General features: G+C 42.9%; 2 protein-coding genes across 2 annotated transcripts in view; one reads left to right on the top strand and one right to left on the bottom strand.

Moving 5' to 3' along the window:
- Positions 1-23,757, bottom strand: part of LOC308704148 (NLR family CARD domain-containing protein 3-like) — a 1,230,758-nt gene that overhangs the window by 892,662 nt on the left and 314,339 nt on the right. The gene's annotated exons all lie outside the window — the stretch shown is intronic.
- On the top strand, positions 11,783-22,057 carry zc3h12aa (zinc finger CCCH-type containing 12Aa). Its single transcript, XM_081388607.1, has 6 exons — positions 11,783-11,830; positions 13,231-13,664; positions 15,357-15,496; positions 18,276-18,510; positions 18,607-18,713; positions 21,089-22,057. Exons 2-6 carry the CDS (start codon positions 13,321-13,323, stop codon positions 21,976-21,978), a joined length of 1,716 nt encoding a protein of 571 aa, XP_081244733.1. The 5' UTR covers positions 11,783-11,830; positions 13,231-13,320; the 3' UTR covers positions 21,979-22,057.

The raw sequence follows: 23,757 nt of genomic DNA on the forward strand, positions 1-23,757 counted from the left end.
TCGAGTCGAGCCGAGGCGAGCTGGTACTGTGTAGTGGAAAAGCGCCATTATTGACATCTCCATCATGTTGCAAGGCTACCTCCCGATCCCGCAGTGGTTTTTTTTGCCGCCCATTCCCGCCCGCAGCAAAGTTCAAACCGCCCGCTCCCGCGAGATTTGCGTTGGGTCCCGCGGGACCCGGCGGGACTCAATCCCAATGCAGCCCTCTACTCCTCCTCTCCATCTCTGCTCATAGCAGACTAGCGGTTAAGCCGTCAAACTGACGCCATCAGAGAAGGAACGCCATTCCAGACCGGAAGTAACTTTTCAGATTTTGATTGAAGATTACCATGGCAAACTATTTTTGTCTGTGTATTAACTTGCACGGATTAATTGTTCACCACAAGACTAGTAATATGCGCTAACAAAGTAAATAGGGAAAAAATTTTGATTTCATGTTGACTTTAATATAACTGATTATACGCAATTATGCATGCACAAGATGTTGATACGCCAATGCAAAACTAAACTCTTTATAAGTGATAGGCTAATTCTTATTTTAATGTTTTTATTCAATATGTAAGAGAGGTAATTGTTGCAAACATTGGGCTATCAATTAATTAACAATACTTGAAAAAACTATTCTTTTCTTTTCATGTCTTTTTTGTTAAGTCGTAATGAAAAAGAAGTTGCTGGTCTTTTCTCCCCTATTGTGCCGTTTATCAGAGTGAAACGCTACTGGAACAAGAACAAATGTGGGCGGGGCTTGATTTTGTCTTTGTGGAATTGATTGGATGGTTGTGGTTTGCTATTGGCTGATCTCATGTGAGTGACAGGTTATAGCTCCGCCCTCGTCATCAGAGAATAGAAGAGATGCTGCAAGAGGAAGTTATTCTGATTCAAGATTATTAACACAATAATGATGTGCACTGATAAATCATGGTGCACAACCATCCAATCAATTCCCCACAGACAAAATCAAGCCCCGCCCACATTTGTTCTTGTTCCTGAAACGATTCACTCGGATATACACAATATGGAAGAAAAGACCAGCGCAACTTCAGTTTCATACTGACTTTAACCATGAAGCTTAACCTTAACCTTAACCTGGACGAGAGCAGAGCATTATAATCATCCACTGTTATGGGTTTCAAAGCAAGTCACGTATTCATGTGAAATTAAACTAAAACTGTTTGTATGTAGTGCACTCTAAATGAGGGATTTTCTTTTACAAACAGTTTTAAATGTTCCCGAAATGTTCCACCAATACACCGCAATAATTCACACATCTAATGGGTGAAAGTACACAACGAAATGAATAAATAGCCTGAATGAAAAAATAATCATCTCAACAATTACATTTGCAGAAAGAAAAGCGATTCCTTGTTATCAATATGAGCCTAAAATGCAAAATAACAAGCGTGTTAGGGACAGCAAAGGTGGATTTCCAAAAGCACACACTTTTTAAAAAGATGTTTTTAAACAAAATGTTTAAAAAGTTGTAATAACTGTTTATAGTGTGTTCAAAGTTTATGAAAATGAAAATATTAAATACAATTAGTAAAAGTAAAAAAAAAAAAGTTAAATAATCTTACTGTTTAATTTATCATATGATAATATATTACTTTTGTTTTATTTTTGTAAAGTCATCATTTTGTTATAATAAATATATATATATATACTATTTTGCTATTTGAAGTTATAGTGTATTTTTTGGTGCATGTGAAGCCATATAGATAGACCCACAAATATTATAATACTTATTATTTATAATAAAAAATAATATATAACACACAACAAGTAACACAAAAGACATATTGTCCCTATTTTTTAATTCAAAGACAATAACAATTGAGCTTTCAGTGATATTTTGACCTCTGCACTTGGAAATCTCCCCAGTTTCTATTTCATTAACACAAGCTGTTTAAGACTTACAGTCGATTCAGTGTCATATGATTGTACTGCCCTCTTGTGTTCACTATAAAATAACTCTGAACGGAGATAGATTACAAATGAATAATGTTTATAAACATTCAAAATATAATTCATAATCTTTGAGGGCAGTGAGACATTTAAATTCTATAATGCCATAATAAACATAGTTTATCATATGCAACGCACACTTAAAAATATATAAATGCAATGGTGTTGGTGTTAGATGGACTGTGTGATTTACTCTGGCTCAGAACAGTTAGATCTCAGATGCTTTTGTTTGCAGTGATTTGACATCCGGAGAGTCTAATTGTTGAAGGTGACATTGACTTCACCCTTCGAGGCGAACGCCTGCGGTGTGATCTCTGTGTGCCGGTGGAAACTCATCTCTGTTTGCTGTAGCTCATTGCCCCGCTGTAATATGAGCACCGGAGACACCTGTGCCCGCTGACACAGGACCTCAGTGAGAGCAGTGGACTGGCAAACCCCCAGTGATTGCTTTCTCCAGCGCCCGGACCCCCGCTCAACACACACCATTAACCTGTGGACATATCAGTGACCTCACTCATGAGAACTTCCTCACGACACACACACACACACACACACACAGATTGTCCCGGTACGGCCGTTTACTGATACTAGACCGGCCTTGAAATAAAATCCTGAAAGCGGGACAAATGTGGTCGAGACCAAGACAAAATCAAGAGCTTCAAAAAATTATCTTGAGACCAGTCATGAGTAGTGTTGGGGAAAGTTACTTTTAAAAGTAATGCATTACAATTAAAAAATATACTCCATAAAAAATAACTAATTGCATTACTTAGTTACTTTTAATGGAAAGTAATCCGTTACATTACTTTTGTGTTACTTTTTCTTGCCTGGGCTGGGCTTTTTTTTTTACAACAAAAAAAAAGTTATTTTTTGGGTGAATGTAAAGGCCCTTTTACACCAAAAGTGAACTGGATAAGCCTCAGGCTGAAAGAAATGCAAATTCACACCTGTACAGTAGAGGGCGCAGTTAAAAAAAAAAAATACTTTTCAGTTGTTGCCATTCAGGATTGAAGAATAGACACTTACTTCAGGAGTAAAACATTAAACACAAATGTGATGTTTATCTAAAGTGATTTTTGTTTATTGTTACGGTTGAAGTGGATCACTGAAGGTCAGCAGCAAAGGCAGTGGTTAATAAAGTGATTAAATACATCAAATATATTTGTGTAATTTAATATATTTAATTATTGCAGGTTTGTGTAATATTCTGAGATTGTATTTCACTGTTTTTATTAATGTAGAGTAATACTAAATCTGTTGGGGGGTTTTTTGCAAGTGAGATGAGTAAATGGCTGCTCATATTTATTCTAAAACTACAATAACCACCATCATGTTTACACAGCACACACAAACCCTGTGAAATTACGATTATCTTAACATGAGGACTGTCAGTCAATAAATGGAAAAACAAAGAAACGTCTCGGTTACGTATGTAACCCTCGTTCCCTTTCGTTGTCACTCCGAGTTACGTCGGATGACGACGAATGGGGTTTCGCTTAGAAAGCCTATCATCTTCGAGTATATAAAACGAGCCAATGGCAATGAAATGCCATGGGTCTGCGGAATTTGCATAGCGTATCTCCGCCCCACGCAGGGGGTATATAAGGAAGTGCGCGAGCAGAATGCAGATATGTCTTCGCTGAGGAGCCGAGACTGAACTCAGGCGTTCCAGCGGTACAGCAGAAGTGGCAGGGAGACGTAACGTCTCCGTTCCCTACTCAGGGAACGAGGGTTACATACGTAACCGAGACGTTCCCTTTCGTTGTCACTCCGAGTTACGTCGGATGACGACGAATGGGGTTCCCAGTGTAATCACGCCACCTCTCGACTGTCTTCCAGTGCCCTGCGTAAGTCTGAGCTCCCTGTCGTGAGACTGGTACGGACGAAGGACTCCTACTTAACACAGGAATACCAAGGTACACTGGGAAGCATATCTCAGTGGAAATATGCAATCATGCCCAACCCGAAGGGGGGGACTTGGAATACACATATGACCCCGAAGGGCTGCATACGGAGTAAAACTGGGGTGTCCAGCCGCAGGTGGAATATTTCAACCCCAGGGGTGGCAAGGTGGCTTGCCAAGGGAAAGACACATGCTCAAGGAGGCTTACAGTGGAATACACATGTGGGGGTCGCCCAGAGGGGGAACCATGCACATGGAGGCACCTAGCCAAGCGCGAAAGCTGCCGGTGGCATAACTCTGGCGTTGACGTCGTCAGTGCTGGAGGAGACTCAGGGCTTATTAGGCTCACCTGAGGAATATCGCACGTATCCCGTCCGTGGAGAGGAATGGCGAGCAAGCGAAGACACCTGAGCAGAATCTAGTACCGGCTAGTTGAAGCGAGTACATGAGAAGAAACTGGCTCCAGTTGGGCCGTCACACCAAGGGGGCATGGTCGACCTTGCTGCTGGTAAGCCAAAGCAATGGCGTCCACTATCCAGTGAGACAACCTTTGCTTGGAGAGAGCCTTTCCCTTCAGCTTCCCACCATAACAGACAAAGAGCTGGGCTGAGGTCCTGAAACACTGCCTTCTGTCTACGTAAGCACGGAGGGGGCGTACTGGACAGAGCAGTGCCAAGGCTGGGTCTGCCTCCTCCAAAGGCAGCGCTTGCAGGTTCACCACCTGATCTCGAAAAGGTGTGGTGGGAACCTTGGGCACATATCCAGGCCGGGGTCTCAGGATCACGTGAGAGTTAGCCGGCCCGAACTCCAGGCACGCTTCGTCAACCGAAAATGCCTGCAGGTCCCCTACCCTCTTGATGGAGGCCAATGCAACCAGGAGCGCTGTCTTCATTGACAGGAACTTAAGCTCCACTGATTGCAGAGGCTCAAAGGGAGCACTCTGCAGGGCAGTTAAAACCACTGAGAGGTCCCAAGAGGGTACGAGGGGAGGACGAGGAGGATGTAGTCTCCTCGCTCCCCTCAGGAACCTGACGATCAGGTCGTGCTTTCCCAAGGACTTACCATCAACTGCGTCGTGATGTGCGGCAATGGCGGCAACATACACTTTCAGGGTGGAGGGAGACAGCCTTCGCTCCAACCCTTCTTGCAGGAAGGAAAGCACGACACTGATGGGGCATTTCGTGGGTTCAAGATTTTTAGAAGAACACCAGTTGACGAAGAGGTTCCACTTCAACGCATAGACATGTCTCGTGGACGATGCTCTAGCGGAAGTGATGGTAGCCACCACCGCTGGTGGTAGGGTACTCAAACCTACCTCGTCCCGTCCAGAAGCCACACGTGGAGGTTCCACAGGTCGGGACGAGGGTGCCATAAGGTGCCCCGTCCCTGAGAAAGCAGGTCCTTCCTCAGGGGAATAGGCCAGGGAGGTGCTGTCGCGAGGAGAACTAGTTCTGGGAACCAGGTGCGGTTGTGCCAATACGGGGCAACCAAAACTACCTGCTCCTCGTCCTCCCTGATCTTGCGCAAGGTCTGCGCAAGAAGGCTCACTGGGGGAAACGCATACTTGCGGAGGCCCCGCGGCCAGCTGTGCGCCAGTGCATCTGTGCCGAGCGTGCCCTCGGTCAGGGAATAATACCGGTCGCAGTGGGACGAGTCGTGGGAGGCAAACAGATCTACCTGTGCGTCCCTGAACTGATCCCAAATCAGCTGAACCGTCTGGGGATGGAGTCGCCATTCTCCAGCAAGAGGCCGAAGCCGAGACAGCTCGTCGGCCGCCTGGTTCAGGTCTCCCGGGATATAAATGGCTCGAAGCGACCTCAGATGCTTCTGACTCCATATAAGGAGGTGGCGGGCGAGTTGCGACATACGGCGGGAGCGTAGACCACCTTGACGGTTGATGTACGCTACTGTGGCGGTATTGTCTGATCAGACTAGTACGTGTTGACCCCTGAGCAACGCCCGAAAGCGGTGCAGGGCAAGGCGTACAGCCAGCAACTCGAGGCAATTGACATGCCAAAGGCGCTGGGGTCCTGTCCAGGAGCCCGCGGCAGCATGTCCATTGCACATGGCACCCCAACCCGTGGCGGAGGCATCTGTTGATACAACAACATGCCTGGAAGCTCGTTCTAAGGGAACTCCGGCCCGTAGAAAATTGAGGTTCAGCCACGGGGAGAAGGTCTGACGGCAGGTCGGAGTCACTGGGACCCGGAGCCTGCCGTGTTGCCATGCCCACCTCGGGACTCGATCGCGAAGCCAAAGCTGAAGCGGTCTCATATGAAGCAAACCGAGCAGCGTTACTGCGGCTGCGGATGCCATATGCCCCAGGAGCCTCTGAAAGAGTTTCAGTGGGACCGCACTCTTGCCCTCGAACTGACGAAGACAAGTCAGCAGTGATTGCGCGCGCTTGCTCGTAAGCTGCGCGCACATGGCGACTGAGTCAATCTCCATACCGAGAAAAGAGATCCTCTGCACGGGGCAGAGTTTGCTCTTCTCCCAGTTGACCCGAAGGCCCAGACGAGCTAGGTGCCGGAGCACAAGGTCCCTGTGTTCGCAAACCTGGTCTCGAGAGTGAGCTAGAATCAGCCAGTCGTTGAGATAGTTCAGGATGCGAACCCCGTGTTCTCGTAGGGGAACAAGGGCTGCCTCGACGACCTTCGTGAAGACGCGAGGAGACAGGGCTAGCCCGAAAGGGAGAACCGATAACTGGTATGCCTGCCCCTCGAAAGCAAACCGAAGAAACGGTCTGTGTCGAGGAAGAATGGAGACATGGAAGTAGGCGTCCTTCAGGTCGATCGCTGCAAACCAATCCTGTGGCCGTACGCATTCGAAAAGGCGTTTGGCCGTGAGCATCTTGAACGGCAGCCTGTGAAGGGAGCGGTTCAAGACGCGCAGGTCCAGGATAGGTCGTAACCCACCGGATTTCTTCGGTACAATGAAGTAAGGGCTGTAGAAGCCGGACCTCATTTCGGCTGGAGGGACAGTCTCGATCGCACCCTTCGCCAGTAGGGTGGCGACCTCCGCTCTCATGACAGGGGCATTGCCACCGACCAATGTGAAGCGGACTCCCCTGAAGCGGGGAGGAGACCGCGCGAACTGAATCGCGTAGCCGAGCCTGATGGTCCTCGCGACCCAGTGGGACAGACCGGGAAGCTCTAACCAGGCTCCCAGAAACTGAACCAGCGGGGTCATACGGACCACAGACGTACCGTCGGTGGTGCAGCGAGGCGGAATGACCGGCCCAGGCGTGGGTGGCATAGCGGCCCGGTGCGGGGGCACGGTCATTAGCCGCGTCCTGCCAGAGGAGGCCAGGGGAGGACCAGCGTCCCACGGGGGCGTGCTCTGGCAGGGGTCTGGTGACAGAGGGGGATGAGAGTGGCGGGGCTCGTGAGCGGCGCGCACTGTCATCCGAGAACTCTGTGTGCTCAGAGATGGGAGAGTGAGTTCTTTCTTTAACCATTTTAGGGTGCTGCCCGTCATGGGACGAGCAGCGGGAATGGGATAACCAAGGATTCTCCCCCGGTCCTCCACCGGGGGAAGGAGCGGCCCTGCTACCGGCTCCTAAAAAGAACTCAAAACCATCTCTGAGCAGCCCGTCTCAGGAGCGCCGCTTGGCCTGGCGTTTAACGGGGCGCGGGGCGGGAGAGGGCTGTGGCGCCTTCCTGCGGCTTCCTCCGCGACGCGGGCCGGAGGCAGATGACTGCTGCGGCGGCGAGCGGTCTGAGGCACCTGTGCCGACGACTGCGCTGCCGAAGCAGCGTGCCGCCGGGGCAGGACATGTTTTAAAGCCTCAGTCTGCTTCTGGGCAGTCGAGAACTGCTGGGCAAAGTCCTCGACTGCACCGCCGAAGAGGCCAGCCTGGGATATGGGGGTGTCGAGGAACCGGGTCCGCTCAGCCTCCCGCATATCAGCCAGGTTGAGCCACAGGTGTCGTTCCTGGACCACACATGTGGACATCACCTGACCCAGCGAGCGTGCGGTCACCTTCGTCGCCCGGAGAGCGAGGTCGGTGGCGGCACGCAACTCATCGAAGAGCCCTGGGTCAGTCCTCCCCTCGTGCATGTCACGCAACAACTGGGCCTGGTAGACTTGCAGTGTTGCCATGGCATGCAGTGAGGAGGCTGCCTGCCCCGCAGCTCTGTAGGCCTTCGCCACGAGGGTGGAGGAGAACCTACAGGCCTTGGAGGGGTGCTTTGGGTCGCCACGGGAAGAAGCACTCTGAGGACACAGTTGCATCGCAACAGAGCGTTCAACCTGGGGAACCCCAGTGTACCCTTTAGCAGCCCCCTGATCGAGAGGAGGAAAGGCGGAGGAGGCCGCCGAGCGATCACGGGAAGACAATGGTGCCTTCCAGGACCTCGTGACCTCCTCATGCACATCCGGGAAGAAAGGTATTGGGGTTGGGCGGCGACGAGGGTCAGCGGCCGCTCCCAAAAACCAATCATCCAGCCGCGAGCGCACCGGCCCAGGTGGCAGGGACCACTCAAGACCAATGGCCGCGGCTGCCCGGGAAAGCATGGCCGTCAGCTCGGGATCAGACTTGGGCAATGCTGGGACACCCGAGGGTGGCAGCACAGCCGAATCGTCACTTCCCAAGGACTCCTGCCCACCTTGTGATGCAGCGATCGACATACGGTCCTCCTCTGGAGCGCCAAATGAGACCTGCGGCAAGTCAGTGGACTGTACTGCAGGCTCATTTGGAACACTCGCGGGTTGCACAGTGCTAGAGGGCGGTGTGGAGCATGGAATAGTCGGCGCTTTGCTCCACACCGTAACCCTCAGGTCACCCTGGCCGCCAGCCGAAGTACTAGCTCTCGCGGAGCCAGTAGATCGGGGTGCGGGTGAGGGGACTCTACCACGAAGGTCATTGAGTCTCGACCGCAACCGTGCGATGGGCATGTTCCCGCAATGGGAACATGACTCATCCACAAACGCTGCCTTAGCGTGCTCGACACCCAGACACACAAGACAGCGATTGTGCCCATCAGAGTCAGACACATATAGACCGCAACCAGAAATACACGGGCGAGGCATCTTTAAAAAGACGTGCCGCGTGCAATGCTCTTTTGTGAAAGGAGATTTCTCCACAAATGCTGAAGCGACCAGGGAGATGAACACACAAACTCTGGCAAATCACTGCACAGATAAGCAGGGAATGTGCACTCGCTGGAACTCGCTGTCACACCAACACTTGGAGAGAGGCTCGTCTCGAAGAGAATGAAGAGATGAACTCAGAATTGGCTGTGGAGTGAAGAATCAACTTGGCTCCGAAGCGAAAACATATCTGCATTCTGCTCGCGCACTTCCTTATATACCCCCTGCGTGGGGCGGAGATACGCTATGCAAATTCCGCAGACCCATGGCATTTTATTGCCATTGGCTCGTTTTATATACTCGAAGATGATAGGCTTTCTAAGCGAAACCCCATTCGTCGTCATCCGACGTAACTCGGAGTGACAACGAAAGGGAACTTGTGTTACTTATTTAAAAAAGTAACTCAGATATTTTGTTGTAAATTTAAAAGTAATGCGTTACTTTACTAGTTACTTGAAAAAAGTAATCTGATTACGTAACTCAAGATACTTGTAATACGTTATCCACAACACTGGTCATGAGTACAACAACACTATTAATCCCCATTCCCAGACACGTGCGTGTACCAGATGTCTGGGTTGTCACATTGCTGAGGCATCAGAGTCCGAATAAATTGCATGTGCTGACAGGTTTCAAAGATTTATGATTCATTTCTCATATAATAGGTTTCTATAAAGGGTCACATTGAATGACTCGCTCATGAAGACACGACCATATACTGTAAAAAAGGATAGACAGCGTGTCTCCACTTCCTTCACAGTGGAAAAATGAAGGCAAAATAAAATGTTTAAAAAAAATGTCATGTGCGGGGCTCCGTAAACTACAAAAACGCACATTTGTGAAACCGGTAATCCGCTAATCGTAGTTATATTGTAATCACAAAATAATCTAAAATGTTCTCATAAGATGTCAGGCCACTTCTTCATTTCATCCCCCACCGCGGGTGTGATGAACATTAACCATCACAGTGTTTAATAGTGTTTTGTGTGAGCTCCAGGTGGATAGCATCAAACTAACGAAAACCAAACGTATAGTGGAAAAGCGAACACTTGAACATACGTCTGCGTGATAAGAACTACCTAAACACTTTGAAAAAAAAAAATTTTGGCATGTCCCATTGGATTACATGGAGAGGTCGGGTTCATGACCTGTACTGCAGCCGGCCACCACCAGGAGGCCATCGAAATGCGTTAACTTTTCAGACAGTCACTTGCCGCCACCTACTGGTGTAACAATGTAACTGAAGTCGCTTGAGTCATGGAAGTCGTTTTTATGTACTTCTGGCAGTAAAATAAGCCACTATAAACTTATATAAAGACCAAGTCATGCTAAGAAACAAATAGCCAACTGTCATATACGGTGAAACCGCCAAAACAATACTGTGAAACTTTAATTTATTGATTTAATGTCATAGCACCCAAAACTAATTCTATTGTGCGTTTTATTAACACTCTTATATGCAGTGAAGTCCAAGGTTTTATAATGACCATTTTGTAGTATGATATTGATACTCCTGAAATAAAACCCAGGAAGTTATGATAAATTGTTTTTGAAAATATGACTCATCGTGTACATCATATTCAGTCCGTATAAGGGTATGATTCAAAGTTTTCCCATGGTCTAGTGTTAAAAAAAGCAAACAAAAAAATATATTTTTTGTTTTAAACACTAAACATTACATGTTTATTGGCACTGGAAACATTTTTGTTTGGTATCTGTGCAAATACATGCAAATACAAATAATCACTATAATACGCTTTCACAGACAAAGGAGGAAACAACAGATGATGACAGTAATATTGTTTCCTTGTCTTTATTTAGAAGCCATGAGGGAAATCACATGAGACATAAATCACCCTATAAAGTCATCTCTTAAATGCATTTGATACTCTCTCTTTCTCTCTCTCTCTCTCTCTCTCTCTCTCTCTCTCTCTCTCTCTCTCTCTCTCTCTCTCTCTCTCTCTCTCTCTCTCTCTTTCTCTCTAGTGTAATATAACCCACAGTTGCTTTGATAAAAAAAGTATTATGTCATGATGATCATAAAATATGATATAAGGTATGTTTATAAAAACACCTCTCAGATGATCATATTTCGTTTGGACAGGTTTCACACACATAAATGTACATTTTATGCAGAAATGTGCAAAAGCAAAGTTGGAAAAAACACTTTCCAACTTATTTGAAGATCCTCAGTTAATTAAATTTGTTTATTTATTGATTGTTTTCCACCCTGTCAGTTAGTTATATGTATCAGTGATATATATATATATATATATATATATATATATATATATATATATATATATATATATATATATATATATATATATATATATATATATATATATATATATATATATATTGTTTTCAATTATGCCAAAAATACAATAATAAAGCAACAAGTATCTGAGAATTAGTATTGTAATTATTGGTAATTATAACTCTCAATCTGTCTCATTCTCTCTCAGAGGCAGATTCAGCAATGATTGATTTACACATTTACAGTTTAACCAAAGCCTGATCAAGGAAATAGATCAATCACCAAAAAGGACAGCAGGAAGTGAATAAGGTGCTAAAACAGAAATACAGGAGATGAAGATGAAATACAAAATAAAAAAATCTAACAGAAAATAAATTAAGCTTAGAAAATAAATATAAAAGTAAACTAATTCACGTAAAGGTGGTCATTTGTCAGTGTAATCTCTCTCTCTCTCTCTCTCTCTCTCTCTCTGGGGGAGGAGAACAGGTCGAGTCACACCTGAATCAGGAAGTAAAGGTGTTACATTAAAACACGTCATTAAAGCCCAGATCAGTTCTTCATAATCCTCTCAGACGCGCGTTATCGATCACTGGACTCGTCGTTTGGACAATATGGTAGGTCTGGGTTACTCTATTTTATAAATGGTGTTTATTGACAGCTGATACAAACAGATGTAAACTCTGTCATCTGTTTACATGACAGCAACGATTTATTATTCTTATTGTAAAACTAGCTTCCTCTAGTATTTCATTACACAAAAATCCAGCCGGTGTTTTACCGGAGAGTCCGGAGAAGGCCAGCGCGAGCACGAGAGTTTAGTATTGTTTGTTAAATGTATAGTTTACTATTGTTAAATGCACTATATATTGTCTCTTATTTAATCAGATAGACAGGTTATCACTGCTTGTGCGTAGAAAGTTCACCCCTACTACATTATCACTGCATCAAATGCCTAAAATTTAATTTTTGCTCCAATTAGTGAAATCGAATGCTAATTAGTCGAGCAGCATTATTGATAAAGAGTAAGACAATAAACTGATTTTGCTGAGCCCTTCAGACAGTCTGGGAATAGATTTCAAAGGCATTTTCTAAAATATATATTCCAATTTACACACGTCAGGCTGTCCAAGCCATAACAAGAAAGACAATAAGTGTATATTGAACGTGTATTTAAAATAAAAGTTAGCAAAATAGCAAGTCAATGTTGCTTTAAATTTGTTAGTACAGTCAACTAAGCTGTATGAGTCATAACTTAAATGACATTAAACTGACTTAAAAATGAGTTGACTATATTATTACACAAAGTTTGATTATATTTGCTTAATTTGCTTAACTTATTTTAATGAGTTAAAGTAATGTAAAAACATATGTTGTCATTCCTTATCGATTATATATATATATTTTTTACAGCGTGTGTATTTTGCATGCACTGGGTCATTGTGATTAAAAAAAAATCCATTATATCTTTATTTTATTTAGATTTTAATTAGGCCTATTGATGACTTGAAAGAATGGATGAATGAATTTATGGAGAATATCTAGCGTATCCTAATATATATATACATACATACACACACACACACACACACACACACACACATATATATCATATATATATATATGATAATTATGCAGTTCTTTGAAACAAAAGGAAAGTTTGAAAACACTTTCAAGATACTCAGTTAATTTTATTTTATTTATTGACAAGTAACAAGTATATGAGTATTGAAATTAATAATAATTATAATAATTACACAATTAACTCTCAATCTGTCTCACTCTCTCTTAGAGGCAGATTCAGCAATGATTCCACTATACACATACACATATATATTCCACTATACACACATACATATATATATATATATAGGCCTAAACTAGATATTCTCCATTCATTCATTCTTTCAAGTCATCAATAATAAATACAAATATAAGATAATTTATGTAACTTTAACATGTTTAGTTACAATTCATAGCATGCATTTTAAAGAGCATTTATTTGTTGATGTTTCAGCCTGATTCAGAAGCCAGAGCAACATGTGTTTGCAGCACATGGACGACACAGGAGCTCTTCCACTGAAACACACACCCGTCATACGCCAGCATGCAGCAGTCGAGGTGTTTCCATCATCCACCCGCGGGCCTGAGCCGAGACACACACGACCTGCAGATGAAGGTGGACTTCTTCCGTAAGCTGGGTTACTCTCCAGAAGAGGTGAAGGCCGCGCTGAGGAAGCTGGGACTGGGGACGGACACCAACGCTGTGCTGGGAGAACTGGTGCGGTCCGGGGCGAAGGCTGTGCCCTCCTCCAGCTCCGACAGTGATGATGGTTTGCCCCAGTGTGGAGGAAGCTCATCCAGGGGACCGGGATCAACGCTGGAGGACAACAATGAACCCGAAAGTGACCTGAAGCCTATAGTCATTGATGGCAGTAACGTGGCCATGAGGTGAGGAGTCGCTTCTGCTTTCAGTAGTCTTTCCCTAGGAAGAGAATTATCTAATGGAGCCAGTTTTATCTATCTATTTATTTATTTCAATAGACTTTCTGTAGGAAGAGAATTCTCTTAGTCTTTGCCAGTTTAACAAGTATCGACATGTTGCAGTTACAAAGGGAAGTTCAGGATAAATGTGCTCCGCGGTTGTGAATGAACTTTTCCCAAACTATGCAAGGCTTTTACTTTTATTACACATTTATTTTAAATGTCGCTCCACCTCAGATCGCTGTAACCGTTTAAAAAGTGAATATCTCATCAGAATAATTGCATAAATGCACATGCAAAATTGTTGATGGCTCATTATTTGTAATTGTTTAATAAATCAGATCAAAAGTAGTAAGTAGTTTGTTGATTGTAATATTAGTTACCACTTCCCATACTGAATTGCTCACGTTGCCTTCGGGCATTAACCTGAAACCTGCTTCTTCTGAAAAGGAGTTTACTTCCTCTTTGTCCGTGCCTTTCTGTTCTGCAATATGCAAATAATATTTAACCTTTTCACTTCCAGTAAGCTAGGTATACTCACCCAGTGACATTTCTGGTCACGCTGTCTGTAAAGGTCACTGTGTAGGGAATTCTGTGGAAGACATTTTTTCCTTGAATGAAAGAGATTTAATAGTCAATTGCAACACTGTACAATTACTGTACGTGAAAGTCTGCTTATGCATCGATATTTGTTATAACATCATGACGTAATGAAAATTGCAGTTTTGTATGTATTGTTAGATGTAGCTTCCCAGTCAAAGCAACCAGTTCTGTCATCATATCCATCTCGGTTTTTCTTTATCAAGCATCTCTGACAGGCATCTCTCAGCAACTGCAGTGCGCCTTCCAGTTGTCTTGTAGTTTTCTGTTTTGTGGTTATGCAAATCAGCTTGTGTTTTAGCTTGCTTCTACTTGCATTATTGCCTTAAGCTATTCCAATTTCCAGAGCTGAAATTAATCATTTTAGGTTCATTGAGTTTTCTGAATTCAAATCTGATGTAAGTAAAATCATGATACTCAATTTGACGCAGGCTGATTGGTCCTTTACATGCAATCTGCAAGCAATCACATCATTACATCACGGCATAAGCTGATTGGCCCCTGCTGATCCTGCAGCCAATGAGATTCTTGCTCAACATTTAAATAGTCTGGTTCAGTGTTTGCTGTAAGCTAGTCCTGCAGTGAGTTCCTCCGAATGAACCCCTCCACCTCCCCAGCTCCACATGCATAGATCTGGGATTGACCTATGTCTATTTAAGCAGCAGCAGCATACAGTATAATCACAACAATAATCAACAGCAGAAATGTAGCAGATCTAACCCATCAAGACCAAATACATTAACATTTTCATTTTCAATAACATGATAAACTATTCGAGCTATCACGATTGAAAAAAAAAATTATATATATATATATATATATATATATATACACACAGGTTCACACAGGACATGGGATTTTTTTAATCTGATATGGCATCTTAGAAACGTGACATTCATGGTGCAAGATGCTGAAAAAGCAGCAGTACGTTACTAAACCCCAGAGGGAACTTAACGTGTGCACAGACCAGCAGTTTTTGACATGCATATTTAATGATTTGTGCCATATGCCAGACTAATTATCTCCCTCTCCCTCTCCCTCTCTCTCGTTCTCTTTCAGTCATGGGAACAAGGAAGTGTTTTCATGCCGAGGGATTGAGCTGGCAGTCCACTACTTCCTTGACCGAGGACACAGAAATATCACTGTGTTTGTGCCTTCCTGGAGAAAAGAGCAGCCCAGGCCTGATGTCCCTATTTCAGGTAGAGACACTCCCTCAGCACCTTTGGTAAAAATTAGTCATCACGGGTGTTTTCGCTTTTCCGAGAAACCAGTCTATCTAACTGCAGACTAAAGGTTTGGGGACAGGGAGTTTTTTTCTAAAGAAATTCACACTTATATTCATAAAGGACGCATCGAAATTATCAAAAATGATAGCCAAGACATTTATAATGTAACAAAAGATTTATATTACAAATAATTGATGATCTTTTGAACTTTCTGTTCATCGGTTTACACAAAAATATTGTTTCAACAATTACTGTTTTCAACATTGATAATAATCATAAATGTTTCTTGAGCATTAAATCATCATATTAGAGTGATTTCTGAAGGATCATGTGACACTGAAGACTGGAGTAATGATGCTGAACATTCAGCTTTGATCACAGGAATAAATTACACTTTACTATATATTCACATAGTAAACAGCAGTTTTGCATTGGAGTAATATTTCATAATAATATTGTTTTATGTAGTTTTGATAAGCCTTGGTGAGAAGAAAAGATTTATTTCAAAAACATAAAAAAAAAATCTTACTGACCCCAAACTTTTGAGGTGTGTGTGTGTGTGTGTGTGTGTGTGTGTGTGTGTGTGTGTGTGTGTGTGTGTGTGTGTGTGTGTGTGTGTGTGTGTGTGTGTGTGTGTGTGTGTGTGTGTGTGTGTGTGTGTGTGTGTGTGTGTGTGTGTGTGTGTGTGTGTGTGTGTGTGTGTGTGTGTGTGTGTGTGTGTGTGTGTGTGTGTGTGTATCTCGACATCCTTCGGGCAGAAAATGTACTTTTAGACCATATGACTTCAGTTAAGTTTGCTTGAATTAAGTTTATTTATACTATCCACTGGCAATTGTTCTTTTTTTTTCCCTTGTTTTAAGTGTAAACCTCACTAAGTTTTGTTATATTTTTGCTGAAAAAGTAAGAAGAAAAATACAGAGGTATTGAAGCAATAATCAAACAAAATGTATTAGTTTGTTTAGACAGTTCATGCAAATAATAATGATAATACAAAAGACTCATCCCTGCGTAGAAGTCCTTATTTTACCTTTTGTTAAGTGCTTTAGTTACTTTAACAACATTAGAGTTTGCTGTTAAGTTTTTACATCACAAAAAATCTCAGCTGGTTGTATTTTCAACTATTGCAGCGTTTTGTAAAAATGTAACTATTTTCTGTTCGTTAGTTTGTTTGTCCATCTGTACATCTTTGTACTAAGTGCAACAATATGACCTTTGTTTTAGGACTTTAGAAACATTCATGTTTAGTTCAACAGCCCTGGGGTGTTGTTGTAGTTGATGATAATCTACTTGTTTATGTCCCTGGACTATCTCTCTTCTGTTGTGAACGCCCGTGCTCAGATTCCTCAAGTCAATTCGGGCAAGAGAACAGTAATAACAAAACTAGAATAATAAGGAAGAGTTAAGTTTCCTGCAGGTCTCACTTGGGAATTCCCCACCAGGAAGTTCAAGAGCTTTCCCTATTACCCACAGTTTGACTGTGAATCTTTAATCCAGTTTAGTGCTGCGTGCCTCTTTCCTGTTTCACAACTGATAGCCTGTGTTATATGGGATCTTATAGTTTATAACTTCCTCAAAGCAGCATTTGATATGGCCACTTGTGGTGGATATTAAATGCTAATGTAGGGAAATAACCATTTGTTTTGTATCTGTAATGTAGAGAATCAGTATTGTTGAGCATTCAGTTAGTGCACATTGTACACAAGTACACAGCTGAAAATGCAACGTAACAATGAAACAGGACATGAGTCTCAAGATCGTGACACAGCGTCGTAAATAAATGCAAAAACTAAAGTTATTTAACTTTTAAGTATTTAAGTTGTACATTCGATTTGATGGGTGTTTTGGTGTGATCATTCTGTCAGCAATTGGTAAATAATGTCCCATGGCAATAGGGTTGGAAATCGAAAATCCATTCTTGAGGTCAGGAATCGGGTACTTGTTATAAAATTACAATTTAATAATAATAACACTAATATTCCTGCTGCCGTCTCTATAATAACACTAATATTCCTGCTGCCGTCTCTATAATAACACTAATATTCCTGCTGCCGTCTCTATAATAACACTAATATTCCTGCTGCTGTCTCTATAATAACACTAATATTCCTGTTGCCATCTCTATAATAACACTAATATTCCTGCTGCCATCTCTATAATAACACTAATCAAACAACAAAAGACACTCGTTCTTGACTGAATAAAATTTGTAACTATATTTGTAATGTATATTTTATTTATAAAGAGCAGTATTATTGTACATTTGATTAAAGTTTCTACCTCAATACTTGAAAATCTTAAAACACTGTTTATCTCAATCGTATCTTTGTTCACTTGTATCTATTCGTTGCGATTGCAAATTTTTTTATTTGTTCTTTTTTTAATTACTGAGTGTTTACTTGTCTTTAATGATGCTTGATATAAGTTAGGCTAGTTGTTTTTCTATGGTATTTTTAAACCACAGGCAAATGTTCTTTGTGTAAGTGTTCTTTAGCCTGTAGATTTTTGTTCATGATATTCAGCTACAATTAAATGTTTTGCAATAAGACTAAATGTCAGTGATATCTCAGGTTTTTTTTACCATATTGGAATCCAAATTAGGAATCGATAAGAATCGGAATCGATAAGAAGCGGAATCGGAATTGTTAAAATTCAAACGATACCCAACCCTACATGGCAATGAGAAATACAGCCTCCATTCCTAAGCCTTTCCTAAAAATTGTCCACAAAGACAATAAAATTTCTTTACTTCCAGATCAGTATATTTTGGAAGAGCTGGAAAGGAAGAAGTTTCTCGTGTTTACACCTTCACGAAGGATTGGAGGAAAGCGTGTGGTCTGCTATGACGATCGCTTTATCATCAAGTTAGCTCACGAACTGGATGGCATTATAGTGTCCAACGACACGTATCGTGACCTGCAAAGTGAACGTCCAGACTGGAAGCGTTGCATTGAGGAGAGATTGCTTATGTACTCCTTTGTAAATGACAAGTATGTTATTACATCAATATTTCTTCTAATGCTTTTGGTAACTTGTCCTCTCATTCCTATCCATTAGTCTAACCATCATAACTCCATCTTGCACAGGTTCATGCCACCTGATGACCCACTCGGCCGTCACGGACCCAACTTGGATAATTTTCTTCGGAAAAATACATTGTTGCTTGACCACAAGCGCCAACTCTGTCCATATGGTAAATATTTATCACTATTTATCACTAAGAATCCTGTTATTCAATTTTTAACCACAAACCACTGACTGAAATATGTTTATTGGGCTGTCAAGTTAATGTGTCAGTTGTGTGCAATTAATTCTAAAAATATAGCCCAATAATAAATGGATGTCATCAATCATGCCCAATGACTCATCACATATTTCATAATAAGGGATTTTCCTGCCAGACATTGAAGCCGAATGTAACACTCTGTAGGCCAGTGATAATCTTGAAGGTGAAATCTGTTCAATGATATAGAAACAAAACAAACAATATATTGACTTCTAAAACAACTATTCTAAGTCTATAGTATTCAGTGCTAGCATTAAACTTTTCCAGTCAGAAGGCTTTTCTTATACCGATATTAGGAGTGTAGGGGTACATGTATTCGTCCCGAACAGTACGGGCAACACGGTTTGGTCCATGCGATCGCACAACGAATATAGTCAGTCACAGGCGATCCACGCTCCATTCCAGAAGGGGATGTGCGCAGTAAAGCAACACTGTTTGCTAATAGTAAAAAGTGCAGAAATAGAAGAGACGATCGGTCAATATGTTTACATCTCTCAACCAGTGTTTCTACTGCAGAAAGATATTATTCTCAAGCCGCTTTATTGATATCTCACGGTTGCATTACATTTACCTCAGGCATTTAGTGTCGACAGCAGGTTAGTTCACTAGAAAAATTAACTCTAGAGAGAAGCATTTTGTATATGCACTATATTAGCCTATTCATTATATTTACTTAACTTGTTTTCATGACAGTGTTGATTATTGTATCTAAAAATAAATAGCAACTAAATTTAATAATTTGGGCTCTTTTGTTAATTGTAATCTTTAATACTACCCTCCATTTCAAAAAGCCCACTCTGCTCTGAATGTTTTTGCTCCTCGACATAGTGAAATCACTCACCCAATAGTTTATTGAGGGTGGGCCAAAGCAGCTAGTAGGTGGGAATTCTGCAAATGTGTAACATTTTGATGTTACAAATGGGAAAAGCATAGCAGAAATAATGGCTGGATTACAAACAAGGCATTTCAGGCACATGTTTTTTCTTGGCTAGATTAACCTCCTTTAGTGTGGACTTTGTGGTTTGTAAATTTGCAGATCCTTTACATACACAAACAGCTATACTTCATGAAAGGAAAGCTAAAATTAAAAAAGCATAATGGGTGCTGTTAAAATATCTGCATTTTATGTAATTAATTAAGTCACTACATTTTGGACAGCCCTAGTTTTTGACCTAACTTTATATCAGAGGTCTTCAGTCCAACTCCTGGAGATCTACTGTCCTGCAGAGTTTAGCTCCAACTTTAATCAAACACACCTGAATCAAAGTCTTCCGTATTGCTTGAAAACCACAGGCAGTTGGAGCAGGTTAGAATTGAGCTTTGCTGGACAGTCTATCTCCAGGAGCAAGATTGAAGACCTCTGGCCTCTATAGCCACATTTCCACCAAAATTACTCAGAACAATTTGTCCCGGGATCCCCCCCAGCCCCCCAACCCCCCCCCCCCCCCCCCAGACCTGTTGCTGTCATGTCAAACAGGAAAATGCGTTTCCACCGCGGTCTAAAGTACCTTGAAGATTAGGCAAATTAGTCCGGTGACATAGGACTGCGTGCTACTTTACAGTTCCCGCTGGATTTCATCCTCTGAATTTAAGCTTAATAAAGCCGGAACCTCGTCGTCGGTCCATCGGTCATATTTTTTAAACTCCATTGTTAATTCGAATGGCAAACAACTGTTACTGCACGTGCCACAACAGATTAAAAAGAAATGGTGGTTGAAATAAAATGCTGCGTGTAGTCAACCAATCAAAATGTGGCATGAACTCAACCATTCAGCATGTTCAGTGCCCAAGTCCCACCCCTGAAAGTTCCTGAACTTTGAAAAAGTACTTCCTCACAAGCAGGGACTTTCGGAGGGGGAGATATTTACCCGGAACTTAATTTAGACCCTGGTTCCTGTGGTGTAAACACACCGAGAACCAGCCCAAAGTCCCTAGTTCCTGAGGAAAGTTCCTGCAGTGGAAACGTGGCTTATGTCAACATTCAAAGTGAATAAATGCAAGAACCAGGGTTTCTCAAATCACTGTTCTGCAGAGTTTAGCTCTCGCCGTGATCAAACTCGCCTACCTGTAATTTTCTAGTAGCTGTCAAGACCCTGATTAGCATGTTCGGGTGTCTTTGATTAGCAGTAGAGCTAAACTCTGTCTGGCGTTGGGTCTCCAGGAGCTGGACTGAAGACCTCTAATAGGGTTAGGTCAAATAGTAGGGCTGTCAATTGATCAAGGGTTGGATTTGAAGAACCCTGAAATAGACCTTACAACACTTTTGTCTTTTTACTCTTCAGGAAAAAAGTGCACATATGGGATCAAGTGTAAGTTTTACCACCCAGAGCGCACTAACCAGTCACAGCGCTCTCTAGCCGACGAGCTTCGAGAGAATGCCAGACTGTCTGGATCTAAAGAGGACAGCAGAATAACTGGGAGAGGCATGTGCCCAAGAAATGACCCCGGGTTTTGGTCCAGCTCTCCCTCCTTGGAGCAAGAACTTGAACAGAAGCTCAAATTGGAGCCCGAGAGCTCTGACAGCATGGGTGTCATGCTCAATTACTGGGATGATATTTTGTCCATGAAAAAGCCTTTAAATAGGGCCCCAGTGGGACAGCCCAGTCCCCTGGTTGACAGAACCAGTCTGCAAGCACCTTTCCCAACAAACCCTTCGTCCATTTTCAGTTCTGACTCTGGCTTTTCAGAGCCATCCCAGAGCATTGACGACTTGCATAGGATGAGATCGAGTCATCCGCCGTTGTCCGGTATCCCTACCACACCTGCAGGCGGCCAGCGCTACTACGACAACATCAGCCCTTACTCCAACTTTCATCCCAACTATAGTGCCTACAGCTCCCTACCTCTTCCCAACCCTGTCCAGAGTTACAGTCTTCCTGCTTATGGGGGCTGGTCTTACCCTCTCTACTTACCACAGGCGAGCAGTTTACCCGAACCTTTACCCTGCCCTAGCTCGCACAGGTCTCCCGATGGCTACGGAACCCGGCAACACTCAGCCGTGCCACAGTCCAGCGCTTTCCAGGAAGAAAGAGAGGAGGTCAGGAAGAGGCTTCATGCAATTTTTAACCCACATCACGTAAGCAAAGTTATGGAAATGTTCCCACAGCTGAAAGACGCACAACAGCTGGCTGCAGAGATTCTCAAACTCAAGTCCAGGGGAGACTTCTTCTGATTTCTTTGAAACTTTGGGACCATGAAAAAGGCAATGCATGAATAGTCTCTCAAAAGAAAGAATCACATCAGAGCCGATAACTTCATGGGAAGTGCATGGGATCTTCGGCAACCCGAGTTTGAGTCCAGATTGTCTTTCACCTTTCCCGATCCTGTCCTCCTTTCTCTCCCACTTGCTGTCAGTTCTCTGTACCAGGGGTGTCCAAACTCGGTCCTGCAGGGCCACTGTCCTGCAGAGTTTAGCTCCAAATTGCCACAACACACCTACCTGAAAGTTTCTAGAATGCCCAGCAAGACCATGATTAGCTGGTTCAGGTCTGTTTAATTGGAGTTGTAGCTAAACTCTGCAGGACAGCAGGTCCCCAGAAGTAGGGTTTAAGACCTCTGCCTTAAAAGGTGACAACTGTGTACCATGTTACCCCTAGCTCAGTGGCCCTCCATGAGCAGGATTGGACACCCATGTTCTATACTATCCTATCTCATTAAAGGCAAAATAGCAAAAATAAAGAACACCCTGCCCATACGTAGGTCTTACTCTCAGAAAAAAATGCCCAAAAATGTTACCTTTATGGGTACAACAGCTTGTCTCTGGGGCAATACCCTTAAAGCAGAGGTCTAGGGGGCAGTCATGGCCTAATGGTTAGAGAGTCAGACTGGTAACCCAAAGGTTGTGGGTTTGATTCTTAATACTTGCAGAAAATTACTCAGGTACCCTTGAGTAAGGCAATAACCCCAAATCGCTTTCTGGGCACCACAGCAAAAAAGACTGCCCACTGCTCCAGGTGTGTGTCTATAGTTACCATAGTTGGCCTTCACATGTCTTCAACCCTTCACATGTGGGCTTCAAGGCTTATTCCCAGCCTGCTTCAGCACACCTGCCTGTGTATTTTCAAGTGATCCTGCTTAGCTCTTTCGGGTGTGTTTGGATCCAAACTCTGCAGGAGAGTGGGTCCCCAGGAGCAGGGTTGAAGACCTCTGCCTTAAAGGGACAACTGTGTACCATGTTACCCCTAAAAGGTTCATTGTGTTACTTCAAGGGTACTACCCTATGTCACAACCCTAACATACTAATATGCACCATTTGGGGGTAGATAAGGTACTATCTTTTCACCCAATGACAAGCTGTTGTACCCCTGAAGGTACCGTTTTTGCCCATTTTATTCTGACAGTGTAACTCTGGTGTTTTTATCTTTTCAGTGTTTTTTTGTTGTTGTTTTTTTTTAGGTTTCAGACTGGGGTTCCTTAAAGTCTCATAAACCTAAATGACTTATCACATAGTACATGTGGTAACTACGTATGACTACAAAGTCAAATGTGTGTCTAGTTGTTTTTAAAGAGGTTGATGCACATTGCATCAATTGTTGCTCCTAACGTGTAGCAAACTGTACCTTGTCTCAAAGGCTGCAGATTTGGTTTGGACAGAAGCTGAAATGTAATTTGAGCATTCTGTAAATGTAGTTGTATGTAATTACAGTCATTAAGGGCCAGCCCTGTTTCAATGTTCAGAGTAATTTTGTTCTTAAGTCTGCACCTAATTGTTCATTCAGTTCTACTCCACCACATAATAATTTAATAGATGTGATTCCTTGTCTCCTGCAGACTTTTTATTGTACTTCTATCTTTCAGTTGTTAGGGATGGGAATCCCCTGATACGTTTTTATAATAGTACTCATGCCAAGCACTACAATTTGACTCTGACACATTGCATTTTCAGAATCTTGCCACAGTACTCGACATCATATTTCATTGTGCTTTAATGTTACATAACTTTAATGTTTCT

The sequence above is a fragment of the Scardinius erythrophthalmus genome (assembly GCF_964197995.2).
Source record: "Scardinius erythrophthalmus genome assembly, chromosome: 16".
Taxonomy (NCBI): Eukaryota; Metazoa; Chordata; class Actinopteri; order Cypriniformes; family Leuciscidae; genus Scardinius; species Scardinius erythrophthalmus.